The sequence below is a fragment of the Capra hircus genome, chromosome 3 (assembly GCF_001704415.2).
Source record: "Capra hircus breed San Clemente chromosome 3, ASM170441v1, whole genome shotgun sequence".
Lineage (NCBI taxonomy): Eukaryota > Metazoa > Chordata > Mammalia > Artiodactyla > Bovidae > Capra > Capra hircus.
Window position 1 is genome coordinate 90,752,691 of NC_030810.1, and position 17,871 is coordinate 90,770,561.

Sequence of the window (17,871 nt, forward strand, 5' to 3'; positions counted from 1 at the left end):
CATGAGGTGGCCAAAGTATTGGAGCTTCAGCTTCAGCTGTTTGCATGAGGTGGCCAAAGCTTCAGCTTCAGCAGGATGGTGGTAATTTTCTAAGACGGAGGAGGTGATTTTCTAAGATTAGAGGAGAGAAATGTAATGGGAGAGGATAGAATTAAGAGTTCTGTTTTGGTCATCTGAAATTTGAGGTACTTATTTATCTGCAATATAGATGAAGGAGTTTGATGCATTTGGAGTCTGGTGGAGTTAGGTCAGGGAGAGAGAGGTGATAAGAATTTGAAACTTACCTGTTTATGGATTGTGCTTAAAGTCATGGGATTGAATGAAATTACCTTGGATATTTGTCATGCTCTCTGACCTATCCCTCCTCCCTCTCTTGCCATGTAAAATTATGCCCACATTGTATATTATAGGTGTGTATTTTAATTATAGTACCTATAATAGTTTGGTATAGTTATGTTATTTTGAGTAAAATACTCTGATTTCTTTTATCCTATTTATGGCTAAATGGTTTAAGGGTAATCATTAACTAGCATTGATATTTAACTGTAGACCTAACAATTATTTATTTTGTCTTGTGTTTTTTTTGGTGTTGTTGTAGGCAAAGTCATTAATAAAGATTTGCGACATTACCTGAGTCTTCAGTTTCAGAAAGGATCAATTGACCATAAACTGCAGCAAGTGATCAGAGATAATCTCTACTTGAGGACCATTCCATGTAAGTATAAGATAGAATCAAAGAAATGTGGCCAAGATATCTTTATTTAATCAGATACCTAGAAATAATTCTCTAGAGAATCTCATATGAAATTGTGAAGATTAAGTTGGGGCACTGGAATGAAACAAAAATTAGATAAAGAGAAAATTTTTCAGAGGACTTTCAAGGGTTTGGTTTTTAAACATAGAAAAACAAGCAGATTCTATATTGTGACTTACAAAAAATTCATTAGACGTTAAGAATTTAATGATATAAATGTACATGTTGCTAACTAGATTTTTTTCCCCTATAAATCAATTTCTAAAACCTATGCAGTTAAGACTTTTTTGCTCTCCATGCTTGTATACTGAGAACAAACATTTCATATTAATTATTAGGATATTACTGATTTTAAAATCTGCCCTTTCCCCAAAGGAAAACAGGAGGAAGCGTGTAGTGCCTGCCACCTTTGACTTTTTACCTAGATGTTGGTGCATCCATTCCAGTTTTAATAGTTTCCATAGGGGCTGATTGTTGTTGTAATTGTGTTTTTGGCTTTGTTTTTTTAAGCACATAATAAATCATGTAAACTTGGTTTAATTAGTGTAGGTCTGGGGAAGAAGAAAAGCAGTAAACAAAAGGGCCTAAGGACATTCTGATGTGTTTTACTTCTCAGTGTATTTGTATCTCCTTGTGGATACTAGCTTTTACACTGTCTCTGGAATTCTTTATATCTTTATCTTGTTATTTAATCTTACACAATGTCCAGTTCATCACCAAGCCTTCCTAATTATGCTTCTGAAATACCTATCTCTCTGCACTATCATAGACTCTCCCTCTTTCTTGCTTAGACTTTAGACAACAACAAAAATTTGCCGTTCAGTTCAGTTGCTCAGTCACGTCCGACTTTTGTGACCCCATGAATCTCAGCATGCCAGGCCTCCCTGTCCATCACCAACTCCCGGAGTTCATTCAGACTCAACATCCATCGAGTCAGTGATGGCCATCCAGCCATCTCATCCTCTGTCGTCCCCTTCTCCTCCTGCCCCCAATCCCTCCCAGCATCAGAGTCTTTTCAGTCAACTCTTCACATGAGGTGGCCAAAGTACTGAAGTTTCAGCTTTAGTATCATTCTTTCCAAAGAAATCCCAGGGCTGATCTCCTTCAGAATGGACTGGTTGGATCTCCTTGCAGTCCAAGGGACTCTCAAGAGTCTTCTCCAATACCACACTTCAAAAGCATCAATTCTTCGACGCTCAGCTTTCTTCACAGTCCAGCTCTCACATCCATTATGTAGTTGCAAAGAACTAAGTAAAACTGACTTCAAAATCTTGATTCTAGCTTTATGCTAGTTGGTTCACTTGGGCAGATTACTTAAACTTCCTAAGGTTTCAGAATCTCCATGTATAAAATATGAAGTCATAAGGCTCGCTTCATATAGCTATTAGAATTAAAGTTTGAGTATAATTGCAAACCACTTGATCTGAAATAGATCCTCAAGCAGTGTTCGTCCCCTTGCCCTGTTCTAACTGCATCCCCTGCCTTCCATGTCACCTCAGTCTAGTCCATCTTTAAAGTATACGTCTGATTTTTTTGTTTTTTAAACTTTAATTTCAAACTTTTAATCATTTTTCTGGTTAAAGTTAATGACACTATGGTATTATGAGGTTTATAAAATATATAGAAGTATATAAAATGAAATTATTTGCAAACACAAGTAACAGAAACAAACTGAACTATAGTGACTCATACCTAGGGCACGTCTGATTCTTGCTTATCTGTAGTTTATCCGTCAGAGGGTCCTATTTATTAGTATTACTTTAAAAAGTCTAGACTTTTTAACATGGTATAAAATTTTTTGTTTTAAAATATGACCCCTTATCTATGCTATCCTCCTATAAATCTCCCTTATCAGGTTTCAGAATTGCAAGTCCTGCCTTTTTTGCATTTGCCTGATAAATCTTTTTATTCTTTTATCTTTCTGAATCTCACTCTGCATACCTGGTGGCTCAGATGGTAAAGAATCTGCCAAAAAGAATAAATCTTCCTATTCTTTTATCTCTCTGAATCTGTGTTTTATAAATAGTGTTGAACTTTGTACCCAGTGTGAAACTTCATATTTATTGACTTGATCAAATACCTTTCATCTCAGTTTTGTCATGTTTTTGTATTTTGTAACCGTGTGAAACTTTATATTTATTGATGTGATATCTTTAGCCCCCGTTTTGTCATGTTTTCCTGTTTTACTTATATGCATGGGTGAGTGCTACGTCACTTTAGTCGTGTCCAACTCTTTGTGACCCCACGGAGTGTAGACTGCCAGGCCACTCAGTCCGTGGGATTCTCTAGGCATGAATACTGGAGTGGGTGGCCATGCCCTCTTCTAGGGGAGCTTCCTGATCCAGGGGCCTCTTGCACTGGCAGGCAGGTTCTTCACCACTGGCACCACCTGGGAATCCCCATTTTTCCTATATACAAGTCTGTTATACAAAAAACCCTTTCACTGTGTAATCTATTTCATTTGATCTCTCTTTTTAGGAAGAGTTATATCTTTATTCTAATGGCTACCTTTATATAGTGCTTGTTCCTCCTCCTTTTTATTTGGTCCTACTATGAGCAATACTAAAATTATACAGTCATTTCTTCATCCTTCCTTCTCCCTCTCCCATCATCTGACCTGAGGCACTATCTTTTATTCCCACAAATATAAGGTAATCAGCAAGCTTACTCTCCTTTGCATATTCTTTCCACATCCTCCCTGTTTTTTGATCCTGGATCTGTATCTATATTGGTAATGCAAGCAACCATTATGTACTGCACTCTCCCCTTTATAGTCATTTATTCTCCATTCTATGCTTAGATACATGTTTAACCAAACTACCAACCCTATGTTGTCATTTCTTCAATAATTCTGGTTGTCTGAAGCTTGTTCTCTACCAGATTTCCGTGAAGGGTTCACAGAATCATTATATCAATTGTCTGTGATCTTTATACTTTAAAAGTTTGTGTGGATGGATATGAGATTTTTGGCTCATAACTTCTTGCCCTGTCTTAATTATCTAATAGTCTTTTGGCATAAAGCATTGCTCTTAAAAAAAAAAAAATCTGAACACAATCTGAGCTTTATTCCCTTATAAGTAACTTGGTATTTTGCCCATATGGGGTTTCTCAGGGCAGCATTTTTAGTTTCGTAGCTCTAGAGCTTCCTCTTTCCTTGTTAAAGCAAGTTAATAAAAATATGTACTTGTACTTTCTGCTGCCCTCTGCCACTTTTCCTTGAATCTTCTTTTTAACTTACATTTATTGTCCTAGTTTTGCAGTTTCTCCCCAGTGTGAGATTTTGCCCTAGAAAGAAGCTGTAGTTTATTTGTTTTAATTCATAAGTTCCAAACAGCTATAGTCATTTCAGATCCTAATAGGAACTTCTGACTTACAAATTGAACTGTCTAAAACCCTTCCAAGAATCTAGAAACCCTTATGCATCAGTAGCAGTTAGCAAATTGGATGGTCACATCTGGTCTCTAAATGTGATTCTTTACTAAAAGATACCAGGTCTTTCTGGAGAAAATTCTGATTCCTAGCCTAAAGTAGGGAAAGTGCAAGGTGAGGTTGGAACGTCCAGTTGTACTGGAAAGTATGTTTAAAAAATTTTGGGAACATATCAGAGGAACATTTAGGAGAAAAGACACCTAGTAGGGGTGCCCACTGACAAAACCTGAGACAATTTAAACAGCGAAATTAATGATAGAGACTGCTACTGTTGTCAGGCATTTCGCAGAGCACAGCTGTGATCCCAAAGGGAATAGGAAGGAGATTGCACACAAAAGAATCCTGTAATTTCGTCAGCTTTCTGCTTGGAGGCACTTTTGAGGCTATAACACAGGGAGGAAGAGCCTCGGCTGAGTTTAGCAGACTCTGAGTTAAGGGTACAGAAATAATGTGTTCAAGAATTCTGAGATGTTAGGAATTTGCAGGGCTGGGTATCAGAGAGGAAGAGATATAAAGAAAGCTCAGGCAAACTGCATATGTGCCTTCTTCGATTTATTGCTGAATACTAAGCTGAGAACGTGACTTCACAAAGCAGGCAAAGAACTCTCTGTGAGCTGTAAGGTTAACAATTCCCAGAGCTTATACAGGGCCAAGAGTAATTTGAGTTCTAACCAACCTGCGTGGAGAGACCCCATAAGGGTCATGGCTTACTAGTAGTGTTAAAGAGCCCATAGATTTAGACCCACTTTAACAAAGTTTAATTTAAAAAGTCCCAGAAGGATCGAGTGAATATGCATGTAACTTATCTAGTTAGCAAAAATAAAGGAAGAGAGGGAGGGAAAGGGGGAAAGATAAGAATTCTTTAAAGGAAGACAAAAAAAATCTAGACACTGAATAACATCATATTCCTAATGTCTAGTGTCTAATAAAAAATTACTAGGCATAAAAACAAAAAAAATGTGACCCATAATTAAAAGAAAAGTGAGCTGATTAAAGAAAAAAAAACACAGAAATGACACAGATAATGACCATATCAAAAATTTTAAAGTTATCTCATAAATATGCTCAAGGATTTAAAGGACAAAATGAACAGAATGAAGAGAAAACAAGATACACATTTTTAAAAGGAACTATATGGAACTTCAAAAACTCACTGGATGAGTTTAACCTAGCAGATTAGAAACTGCAACAGAAAAGATTGGTGAACTGGAAGACCTAACACTATAAATTAATCAAACAGAAACATGGAGAGGAAACAGAATACAAAAGTGAACTTTTAAAAAGCAATCAAACAGTGAGAGAGACAGGGACAGTTCTACTTTTGCCACAAAGCACCTCCTCATACTGGGTCTACCCTCTTATCGTAAATAATTGGGCAAGATGTCTATAACATCTGTTTTCAGACCTTGGAGAACAGACAGAACAGGACTGTAACGGATCTCTTCATATCAACCTATGGCATGCTATCAAGCCAAAGTGGGGGAAGCAGAACAAATACTTGAAAAAATAGTGGCCGAAATGTTTCCAGGTTCAGTTCAGTTCAGTTCAGTCGCTCAGTCGTGTCCGACTCTCTGCGACCCCAAGAATCGCAGCACACCGGGCCTCCCTATCCATCACCATCTCCTGGAGTTCACTCAAACTCACATCCATCAAGTCGGTGATGCCATGCAGCCATCTCATCCTCTGTCGTCCCCTTTTCATCCTGTCTCCAATCCCTCCCAGCATCAGAGTCTTTTCCAATGAGTCAACTCTTCGCATGAGGTGGCCAAAGTACTGGAGTTTCAGCTTCAGCATCATTCCTTCCAAAGAACACCCAGGGTTGATCTGCTTCAGAATGGACTGGTTGGATCTCCTTGCAGTCCAAGGGACTCTCAAGAGTCTTCTCCAACACCACAGTTCAAAAGCATCAATTCTTCGGCACTCAGCTTTCCTCACAGTCCTACTCTCATATCCATACATTCCAGGTTCAGTGAAAACTATAAACCAGTAGATCTAAGAGTATCAACAAACCTCAAGCAGTAGAAACATTTTTTAAAAAGTCAGTGTACATCGTAATCTAATTGCTGAAAACCAGTGATAAAGAGAAAATATGAAAGGCAGACAGAAAAAGAGATCATTTAAGGGAATGTAGATTGACTACAGATATCAACAGAAAGTACAAGCTGGAAGCCAATCAAATGTTATCTTCAAAATGCTGGAAGGAAAAAGATGCCAACCTAGATGTGTATACAGTAAAAATATTCTTAAAAATTAAAAAAAATAAATTTTTGAGACAAAAAAAAGGATGAGGGGATTTTTCTCCAGTAGACTTGTACTATAAAAAATAGTAAAGAAAATTCTTCAGATGGAATGGAAATGATATCAGAATGAGAACTAAAATGGAAAACTTCATAATTACATTCAAGATATCAATACCTGCTTTAGAAAAAGTAAGCAAAAAATCAACGAGATTATAACATGAATAACACTTTCAGCCAACTTGACCTAACTGTTACTTGTTAGAGCATGCCATCAAACAACACAAGATTATACATTCTTTAGTGCACAAGGGACATATACAAATATAGATCATATTCTGGACCATTAAGCAAGATTCAGTACATTTAAGAGGATTTCAGTCATGTAAAATATGTTCTCTGATCCTAATGGAATTAAATTAGAAATCATTTACAGAAAGATATCTCCAAATATTTGGAAATTAAATTGCTACACTTCTGACTGACTTGTGAGTTAAAGAATAAGCCACAGGAAAAATTACAAAGTATCACACATTTCACTGCAGTATATCCATTTGTGGGGTGTTGCTAGAGCAGTATTTAGAGGGAAATTTATAGTAATGAATACTTACATTAGAAAATAATAAAGATCTCTATCGATGATCTAAATTTCTACCTTAAGAACAAAGTAAACCCAAATTAAGTAGCAGGAAGGAAATAATAAAAAGCAGAAATCAATAAACTAGAAAATAGAGAAACAATAGAGAGAAATCTGTGAGAGTCAGAGCTGCTTCTTAAAGATTAATAGAAGTGATAAACATTGGGAATGAGAGAGAGTACCACTGAAAATCCTACAGAGGTTAAGTGGATAATAAGGAATTTTCTAAACTACTTATGCCAGTAAACTCAACAATTCATATGAAATGTATACATCCCTTGGAAGACAAAAATTACCAACGCTCACTCAGGAAGAAATAGAAGAACTGAACAGCCTTGTATCTATTAAAGAAATGAAATTTGTAGTTTTTAATTTTCTCGTAGAGAAAACTTCAGGCCCAGATGGTACTGGTAAATTGTTCCAAATATTTAAAGAAGAAATAATGCCAATTCTATACAGCTTCTTCTGAAAATTAGACCATTTCCCAATCTCACTCCATGATCTGAGCATTATCCTGATTCTAAAGCCAGATGAAAACATTAAGAGTATTAGACCAAAATTTTTCATGAACATAGGCTCAAAATCCTTTATTTTAGCAAATCAGTACATGGTAATATAGAAAAAGGATAACACATTTTGACCAAGTGAGATTTGTCCCAGGAATGCAAGGTTGGTGTAACGTGAAGATTAGAAAAGCCATATGATCTTCTCCGTAGGTGCTGAAAAAACATTTGACAAAAATTCAACTTGAGTTCATGATGTAATCTCTCAGAAAACTAGTCTGCCAGTTTATTACTCACAGCCTCTTGGCTTCAAATCTACTCTTTTTGCCTACTTATGATGTTGTCACATTTTCTCCTTACCATCTGGAACAACGTTGAGCTTTATCAGTAGAAGGTGTAGGAAGGATACTGGAGGAAAAAAGTCTTCTTTTCCTGGCTTCAGTGTGCCTTTTTCTTTTTGCTTCTGCCTGCCAAAAGATACTCAGTTTCAGCAGCACTCTAGCAATCAGCTACCCAGGGGCAAGTTCAGTGGTACACATGGGTGGGGTAGGGAGGGGAGTGAGGGGTAGGAGTAGGGGGAGTCCCAGCAGTGAGTCCAGGAACAGGCTCACATAGGTGCTTCATAAATTCCACCAATGTGCCAGCTGAGTTCTTCACAGTTTCCTGATGAGTTCTGTGGGGAACCCAGCAGGCTCCCCAGATTTCAGCAAAATCTCTTGCAAATATTTTTCCAGTGGGTTTCCAGCAAGCCCAGCCAGTTTCCCAGCTGATTTTCTAGTAAGTCCAAAACACCCTGCTGCATGTCCCTTCCACTCAAAGCAGTTTGCTGGTGAATTTTATTGGTACTCCAGCAGACCCTGCCCACTAGCCTCAACTCACTGATAGTGAACCAGCTCTGTCCCAAGGCAACCCAGCAAACTTCTCTACCATCCAGTGGGCTGCTATGCACCTTCTCCAAAAAGGTCTGAATCTCAGACTTTGAGAGCATCTCTTTCTTCCAAGTTTTTTCCTTACTTGGGTATTCTTGTTCAACTCTAGGATGATACTCTTTAGAATTCTCTTTCCTTCCGCCTTAGTTAACTCTTTATAAGTAGTTAATAATTCTTTACGTTAGGTTGTCCTTGTTCCAGTTACCATCTAGTTTCTTCCTCCTGCTTGGACCCTGGCTGTTATAGGATTGGTACTGGTAGCAGTCCCAGGGGTTTTAAGATTGCTCTGGGATGTGTACTTGGGCTTGAGCACAGAGACAAATTCCTTCCCGCGGGAAGCAGGTTGCTGATAATTTGTGACAAGTGATGTCGTCATTTAATCTTAGTATAACCTGTGGCTGATTGTGACGAAGTACCAGTTGAGCCAAATAGCTTGCGAACCCTAGTGACTGCTACACTTGACCATTAGAGCAGTAATAATGGCTCTGAACACTGAGGTGTGGGATGGTTTCTCCTGAGTGTACCAAGTGCTTAAAGAGAGAAAATGACAGCATGAAATCAAATGGTTTAATATTATTAAAAATTAATATAACAAGATTTTGATAACATTTTTAAATGGTCTCAGCCTGATACAGGCATTTGCTAACAAAAAAAGTCTTAAAAGAATGAACACTAACACAAAATAAATGCCAAATAAAAATCATCTAAAAGTTTGAAAGATACTAGTACACATATTTAAGATTTGAATTTTGCACTCCTGAAATGAAAATTTGAAGCACATAAAGTATCAGTTGCATTATCTGATCACCTTCATCTTTGGTAACAAATATTCAAAGGTAGGAAAAAATATTTCATTTTGCACTGATCATTCATATAAGCTTGTTTCCTTTTTTAATGCTGAGAGTACTTGTTTTCTTGCCCCGATTGTTTTTGCCACTGAAGTCTATGTTGCTTTTACTTCAGATTGTAGACTAGTTTCTGATTTCAGGCTGAAGTGTTCTACAACAGCATTCACTTCTTGCACTTCTCTTATTTACAAAGCTCTGCAACTTGTAGCAAATATCAGATGGAGGAAAATATCAGGAACATTGTTGAATAGTGTTCAGGTAACATTCAGATGCCCTGCCCAATGTTAAAAACATTACACCGAATCATGTTGAAGCTGCCAGCTTAGGGTCTTATCTGGCCTTCAGTGTTATATTTGTAAGAACAACCCACTATTATCATCAGAGCCCTGACCCCACACTTGCAGCATGGGAACAGCTGCAGGTAAGACTGATGGATAGATTGTGACTGCTGCTCTCCCCTATGCTTTTGTCCTAGTCCCTGGAAATGTCAGCTGTAACGTTTCATTCTGCTTTCAGTGTTTCCTGCTCTTGCTTTCAATTGATATCAATAGATTCTTTCAAACCAGTAGCATCTCTATGTTAAATTATTAAGCTTTAATTCTCACAGTAGAAGTGTATATTTTTTCCTCTTCATTTTCCCTTTCAACTCATTTTTCTTGGGATTTAGAAAAAGTAAATCTGTCAGGAAGCTCCAGAAAGGAATTCCTACATGGAAACAGTAATGTAAAACAGCTATAGCTCTTATATATTGTTTGTGGGAAAGCAAAGTAGTATGTCTACTTCAGACTTTTTCTTAGAAAGTTAAGCATACACTTTTCATATGACCCAGCAACTCTACTCTTAGGCATTAACCCAACATAAATTTAAATGTAAATCTATACAAAGACTTGTACAGCAGCTTTTTATATAGTATCTAAAATCTGGAAACAGCCTGAATGTCCACCGGTGGTGAATGCATAATCAAATTTTGGTGTATCTATACAGTGGAATTGGAATACCCCTCGGTAATAAAAGGATATTGAACAACAAACTGGATGAATCTCAAAAGCATCATGCAAAGTGAAAGAAGCCAGACACAAACCACTACTGAAATCAAATTAATGTGTGATTTCATTTGTGTGAGCATCTATTAAAGGCAGAACTATAGTGACAGCAGGTCAGTGGCTGCCATAGGGTGGGCGACTGCAAAAGGGCGCAGGGAGACTTTTGGGGGTGATGGTTCCCAAATCCATGGAATCTCTCATGTGAATCAGTGAACTGCATTATAGGCAAATTATGCCATTAGAATCAGTCAATTTTATTATAGATAAATTATGTAAAGTGACCAAATCAGCTCCCATAATTTTATTCTTTCATACTATCAACAATTAAAAAATGAAAATTTATAGAAAAATACCATGTATAGCATAAACATAGCATAAAAAGAGTTGAAATACTTAATTCATCTCTAAGTATAAAGGGTAAAGATCTCTATAAGGTAAAATTAATGGACATTAAGGAAGACCTAAATATTTTGACAGAGATTTCTTGTTCATGGAGTAAAGACTCAATATGGTAAAGATTTCAGTTCTCCTCAAATTGATTAATAGATTCAATCTAATAAAAACTTCAGCATTTTTAGCCTATCTGATTCTAGAATTTATATAGATAGGCTATGAATAGAAAAAAAACAAGTGAACTTTTTCTGCTGTATCTCAAGATTTATCACAGCAGTATAATAATTACAACACTGTGATAAACGTGCAAGGATGGTCAGTAGGTAAACGGGATGTAGACACTCAGTCTTATATGGGCCTTTCTGTATAGGATTCCTGTGACAGGAGTGCCATGGACAATTAGAGGAGAAAATACTGATTTTTTTCAATAAATCTGGTTGAATAAACATTTCGGGGGAAAAAAGGAAATTGGGCTACTACTTCCCATCAAACCGGGGGAAAAAAAAAAAAAGCTCTAGTACATTAAAGTACTAGGTGTGAAAGGCAAAGCTGTAATGCTTTTTAAAAAAGAATGTAGAATACCCCCAGGGCCTTGGAAAGGATTTCTAAAGCAGAACACAAAACCATTAGCTCTAAAGGAAACAATTGATAAATGTGACTACATTAAAATGAAAAACTTCTGTCATCAAAGGACTGTTTATTTAAAAGAGAAAAAAAGGTGAAATCAGAGTGAGAGAAGATTCTGTTTTGCAACATTTGTTTCAATAATGCAGGTAAGTAGGTGGGAGAATGATGTCACTGAACTGAGAAGTGACATTGGTTCTCATTTCATTTTCTGTAGCCAATCTTGTGTATCATCAAGTAGCAGCAAGTAAACAAAGAATATACAGACACAGCTGAATGTTGCTTTTGTTTTACTGTGTATGATGCTTGTTCACCTCAATTTGGCCTCTTTTCTCAATTTGAACTTGTACTTTGTCTTAAAATTATTGATTGTACCTTTGGCCTTGTCTTTATTATTCAGTGTCTTCAACCCTCTGTACCTTTCTGTCAAGCTACCTTTTCACAGAAAATTTTAAAGATGAAGTATTTTATTTACTCTAGTATTTTCTATTAGGAACATAACATTGACTAAATTGTATTAATAGTTTTCATGGGATTGTTATTGGCTTTGCTAGTGCTCCGTTTACTGAGTTGCAGTAGGGTTGAGAGATCAACCCTATCCTGTTTTCTCCGTAAGCTTTTCTTATTTTTGGTGTCTGATTTTGCAGAAAGCACTATTTGAAGAAAGCATATTGCAAAGCATATTTCTGTAGCAGAAACACCCCATTCGCAACCACATATATCTGGCAAAAGACTGCAGTGCTGAGACACAATTATTTCACATTTTAGCCTCTCTACAATTGGAATATTGAAAAGCAGAGACATTACTTTGCCAACAAAGGTCCGTCTAGTCAAGGCTATGGTTTCTCCAGTAGTCATGTATGGATGTGAGAGTTGGACTGTGAAGAAGGCTGAGCGTGGAAGAATTGATGCTTTTGAACTGTGGTGTTGGAGAAGACTCTTGAGAGTCCCTTGGACTGCAAGGAGATCCAACCAGTCCATTCTGAAGGAGATCAACCCTGGGATTTCTTTGGAAGGAATGATGCTGAAGCTGAAACTCCAGTACTTTGGCCACCTCATGCGAAGAGTTGACTCATTGGAAAAGATTCTGATGCTGGGAGGGATTGGGGGCAGGAGGAGAAGGGGACGACAGAGGATGAGATGGCTGGATGGCATCACCGACTCGATGGACATGAGTCTGAGTGAACTCTGGGAGTTGGTGATGGACAGGGGGGCCTGGTGTGCTGCGATTCATGGGGTCGCAAAGAGTCGGACACGACTGAGCTACTGAACTGAACTGAACAATTGGAATGCATATTGCAATATGTGAAATATTTCAATTATAATTGCCAGGTTTTTTTTTTTCTTTTTTAGGTTAAAATAATGGTGTATTTTAGAAGCTGTTGATTGCTTAGATTTGATGAAGTAATGTAGTATTTAGAATGTAAAGAACTACAGCTTGTAAAAAGATAGGCAGCCCAACAGAGACTTGAGCAGCCACTTTACAACAGAAGAAATCTCTATGGCTAGTAAATATATGAAAAGGAATGTTCAATCTTTTAAAGTAGTTGCACATTAAATACAGCGTGAGATACCTTTATATACTTAACATGTTGGCAGAAGTTTAAAAACATGATAAGTATTGATGTGGACACAAAAGGATGCATGTGGTATGATTCGAATCCCATCAAGTTGCAAAGCAGGCAAAACTAAGCTATGTTGCTCAGAAATGCATTACTCAGTTGCTAAAAATATTTTTTTAAAAAAGAAATTATTATCACAAATGTAAAGATGATGTTCACGTTGGGGGTGGAGGGAGGGAGACATTTGTGATTGGAGACATATGAGGGGGCTTTTGGCATCCTGGTAATGTTCTCTTTCTTCATCTGGATTAGTATGCTTTGTTACTGCTTATTACTAATAAATGTTATTTAAACTTACAAATGGCTGTGAAAAGAAGAGAAGTGAAAAGCAAAGGAGAAAAGGAAAGATATACGCATCTGAATGCAGAGTTCCAAAGAATAGCAAGGAGAGATAAGAAAGCCTTCCTCAGCGATCAATACAAAGAAATAGAGGAAGACAACAGAATGGGAAAAACTGGAGATCTCTTTAAGAAAATTAGAGATACCAAGGGAACATTTCATGCAAAGATGGGCTTGATAAAGAACAGAAATGGTAGGAACCTAACAGAAGCAGAAGATATTAAGAAGAGGTGCCAAGAATACACAGAAGAACTGTACAAAAAAGATCTTCACGACCCGGATAATCATAATGGTGTGATCACTCACCTAGAGCCAGACATTCTGGAATGTGAAGTCAAGTGGGCCTTAGAAAGCATCACTACAAACAAAGCTAGTGGAGGTGATGGAATTCCAGTGGAGCTATTTCAAATCCTGAAAAATGATGCTGTGAAAGTGCTGCCCTCAATATGCCAGCAAATTTGGAAAACTCAGCAGTGGCCACAGGACTGGAAAAGGTCAGTTTTCATTCCAATCCCAAAGAAAGGCAATGCCAAAGAATGCTCAAACTACTGCACAGTTGCACTCATCTCACATGCTAGTAAAGTAATGCTCAGAATTCTCCAAGCCAGGCTTCAGCAATACGTGAACCGTGAACTTTCAGATGTTCAAGCTGGTTTTAGAAAAGGCAGAGGAACCAGAGATCAAATTGCCAACATCTGCTGGATCATGGAAAAAGCAAGAGAGTTCCAAAAAACATCTATTTCTGCTTTATTGACTATACCAAAGCCCTTGACTGCGTGGATCACAATAAACTGGAAAATTCTGAAAGAGTTGGGAATACCAGACCACCTGACCTGCCTCTTGAGAAACCTGTATGCAGGTCAGGAAGCAAGAGTTAGAACTGGACATGGAACAACAGACTGGTTCCAAATAGGAAAAGGAGTACATCAAGGCTGTATATTGTCACCCTGCTTATTTAACTTCTATGCAGAGTACATCATGAGAAACGCTGGCCTGGAAGAAACACAAGCTGGAATCAAGATTGCCGGGAGAAATATCGATAACCTCAGATGTGCAAGTGACACCACCCTTAGAAAGTTAAGAGGAACTAAAAAGCCTCTTGATGAAAATGAAAGAGGAGAGCGAAAAAGTTGGCTTAAAGCTCAACTTTCAGAAAACGAAGATCATGGCATCTGGTTCCATCACTTCATGGGAATTAGATGGGGGAACAGTGGAAACAGTGTCTGAGTTTATTTTTGGGGGCTCCAAAATCACTGCGGATGGTGATTTTTAGAGTTTATTTCTGCATGGGATTGCAACCATGAAATAAAAGACACTTACTCCTTGGAAGGAAAGTTATGACCAACCTAGATAGCATATTCTAAAGCAGAGACATTACTTTGCCAACAAATGTCTGTCTAGTCAAGGCTATGGTTTTTCCAGTGGTCATGTATAGATGTGAGAGTTGGACTATGAGGAAAGCTGAGCACCAAAGAATTGATGCTTTTGAACTGTGGTGTTAGAGAAGACTCTTGAGAGTCCCTTGGACAGCAAGGAGATCCAACCAGTCCATTCTGAAGGAGATCAGTCCTGGCTGTTCATTGGAAGGACTGAAGCTAAAACTGAAAGTCCAATACTTTGGCCACCTCATGCGAAGAGTTGACTCACTGGAAAAGACTCTGGTGCTGGGAGGGATTGGGGGCAGGGAGAAGGGGACGACAGAGGGTGAGATGGCTGGATGGCATCACCGACCTGATGGACATGAGTTTGGGTGATCTCTGGGAGTTGGTGATGGACAGGGAGGCCTGGTGTGCTGCAGTTCATGGGGTCGCAAAGAGTCGGACATGACTGAGCGACTGAACTGAACTAAACTTTATATATATGTTTTATGTACTTTTCTGTACATTTCAGAATAAAACAGAAAATGGAGGGAGTGATCAGTTTTGTCAAAGGTTTTTGATTTGCCAGGTTATGGACTGACACTTGACCTTTGGTTTAAGCAAAGTGGAAACTTCTGATGCACAGATTATCTCGTGGGACCAGTTGGGGCAGTAATCTGATTGGAATGTGCTCAAGAGAAAATGAGAGGAGAGGAATTGGACACTGAGGGAGAAGAACTGGAGGAATTTTTATGTAAAAAGGAGCAATACAGTGTTGATTGGAGGGGATGTACAAAGCTTTACATTAAGTGTATAGAGAGTATCAAGAGTAGAAAGGTAAATTTTGGGGAGTGCTGAGGGCAGTGGAGTTGGATAGGGGAAGGTAGAAAACTTTATGTATATCAGAGTACATTATTTGAAGGGGAAGAAGTGAAAATGTATAATACATTTGTAAAGAGAATTAACATTCAAGCTACTTTGTAAGTCTTGGAAATACATATGCTGGAATCACACATTTTATGTTTATTAATGGAAAGAATTATGATCGCCATCTTACTCAGTGCCACTTTGCAGAAAGAGAACCAAGCCCAGAGGGATTTAAGTGCTTGCTCAAAATTTTACCACTAATGATTATCCTAGACTAAAATGCGGCGTTGCTTCTGCCTCTTGGGTCAGTGCTTTTTTTTTTTAATAAAATAGTATTATCTTTAGTATGATTTACTTTTAAATTGGATTTTATATAGTCATTATGTTTATATAGAGTTTATTTAGATAATATTTCAATTAGCCTTTGCTACATAACAGACTACCCTAGAACATAATGGCTTAAAATAACTATCATGTATGATTTCTCATGATTTCATGAGTTGGCTGAGTTCATCTGGACCCACTCATGTGGCTGGTCATTGGCAGCTAAGCTGGCGTTAGAGGGGCTAAACTGGTCTCTCTCATATCTGGGCCTTGGTGCTGTTTATTGGATGGGATTCCCGCTCATCATTCAGTAGTCTTGTCTGGACATCTGTACATGGTGGTGGGACCATTCCAAAGAGGCAAAGACAGAGGTCTAGACTCCTGAACTTGTACATCACACTAAGTTATTCAAAGCAAGCCATAAGTCCAGTTCAGATTCAAGGGGTGAGGCAACAGGCTCCATCTCTTGATAGGAGGAGGTGTAAAATACATGGCCATGTTTTCCATCTATCACAGCTGCTAATCATAAATTTAATTGCTGAATTTACTTTCTAAGATTAACATTTACCTAATGTGGAACTGAAAGCTGTGAATTTGAGAACTCTAACAATGTAATTTTAATCAGTATATGAGAAACAAAAATTTGATATGAAAAAAAAATGTTAAAAAGGGAAGTTATGTTTTAGAGATTTTGTATCCTCTGTGATGTAAAACAGATAAAGAAATGCAACAGTCTTTGTTACTTAGAATGTTTGCTTAATCATTATTTTCTGAGATTATTACCATTCATCATCATTGTGGGGTTTTTTCACATTACAAAATATAATAGAATGTAAAAGCAATTAATAAGTTCCCATGAATTAATTTATAATATGATAGCATATTTCCAGGGCCTGTGATGATTACATTTGTATAAAATTTTACTTAATTTATCTGACAACTATCTCTATTGAGTGCCTGCTATGGGATTTACACTGTGCAGAGACTTGGGGTATTGCTCTGAACCAAATAGATAAGGTTCCTGCATATTCCCATACCTAGATGGGAAAGTTCTCTAAAGAAGCTTTCTCAGTCAGAAGCTGAAGGATGAGTAGGAGTTAACTGAGGTAAGAGGGAAAGGATATAGGAAGTCTTCCAAGGAAAAGAATGGCTTCGCAAAGACCTTGGAAATAAGCAAGTGGGAGGAACATTAAAAGAATTGAAAAAAAAAAAATAGATTAAGGCTGAAGCCTAGAATGTGAAAGGGGTGAGGCAAGAAAGAAGCTGGAGAGGTAGAACCTGGATTTTATATCAAGGATCAGGGGAACCATTTAGAGGTTTAGAGGTTTTTTGCTCAGATGGTTTTAGAAAAGTCATTGATTGCAGTTTGGTTAAGGTCTGTAGCTAGGATGAAGACAGGGTTGAGCTCAGGAGACCAACAATACAGCCCATTGATACTGATTTGGATTAAGTGGATGTGAGAATGAAGACAAGTATATAAATCCTATAGGTGTTTAGGAGATGGAATCAACCATATTTGGTGACTAGGTGTAGAGTAGAAGGAAGAGCCCAAGGTTACTGTCTCAGGTTTCTGGCTTGGAGTGCTGTTAACAAATCGGTAGCATAAATAGAGAAATGGGCTTATCCTTCCCAAGGATGGGCAGGACAGTATCCTAACTCTGTTTCCAGGCTAACTACCTGGATATCTTGTTTGTATTTTATAGTATTTGAAGTGACTTTTCCAATTTCAGTTAAAAAAAATATTGGTTCTTGTTCAGTGAAATTCAGTAAAGTACAGTAGTGCTGCCTTAACTTGAATTTATATCCTGGATCTGAAAAGATTTTACTTTGGCATTGATTCCTTAATAGATAGAAATTTAGTGCTCAGTTGCTGTAGTGAATTTCATTAAGCAATTTGCTTATGGCTTCATGTTTTGAAATTACTTGAAGAGAATAATGACTAAGCAGCAATATGTATAAAATTA

General features: G+C 37.6%; 1 protein-coding gene across 2 annotated transcripts in view; it reads left to right on the forward strand.

The window, feature by feature from the left end:
- Positions 1 to 17,871, forward strand: part of MAGI3 (membrane associated guanylate kinase, WW and PDZ domain containing 3) — a 238,116-nt gene that overhangs the window by 126,097 nt on the left and 94,148 nt on the right. For both annotated transcript variants that reach the window (XM_018045931.1, XM_018045932.1), the window contains exon 2: positions 599 to 715. In XM_018045931.1, coding sequence (XP_017901420.1) covers positions 599 to 715 — 117 coding nt within the window. The remainder of the gene's footprint in view (positions 1 to 598; positions 716 to 17,871) is intronic.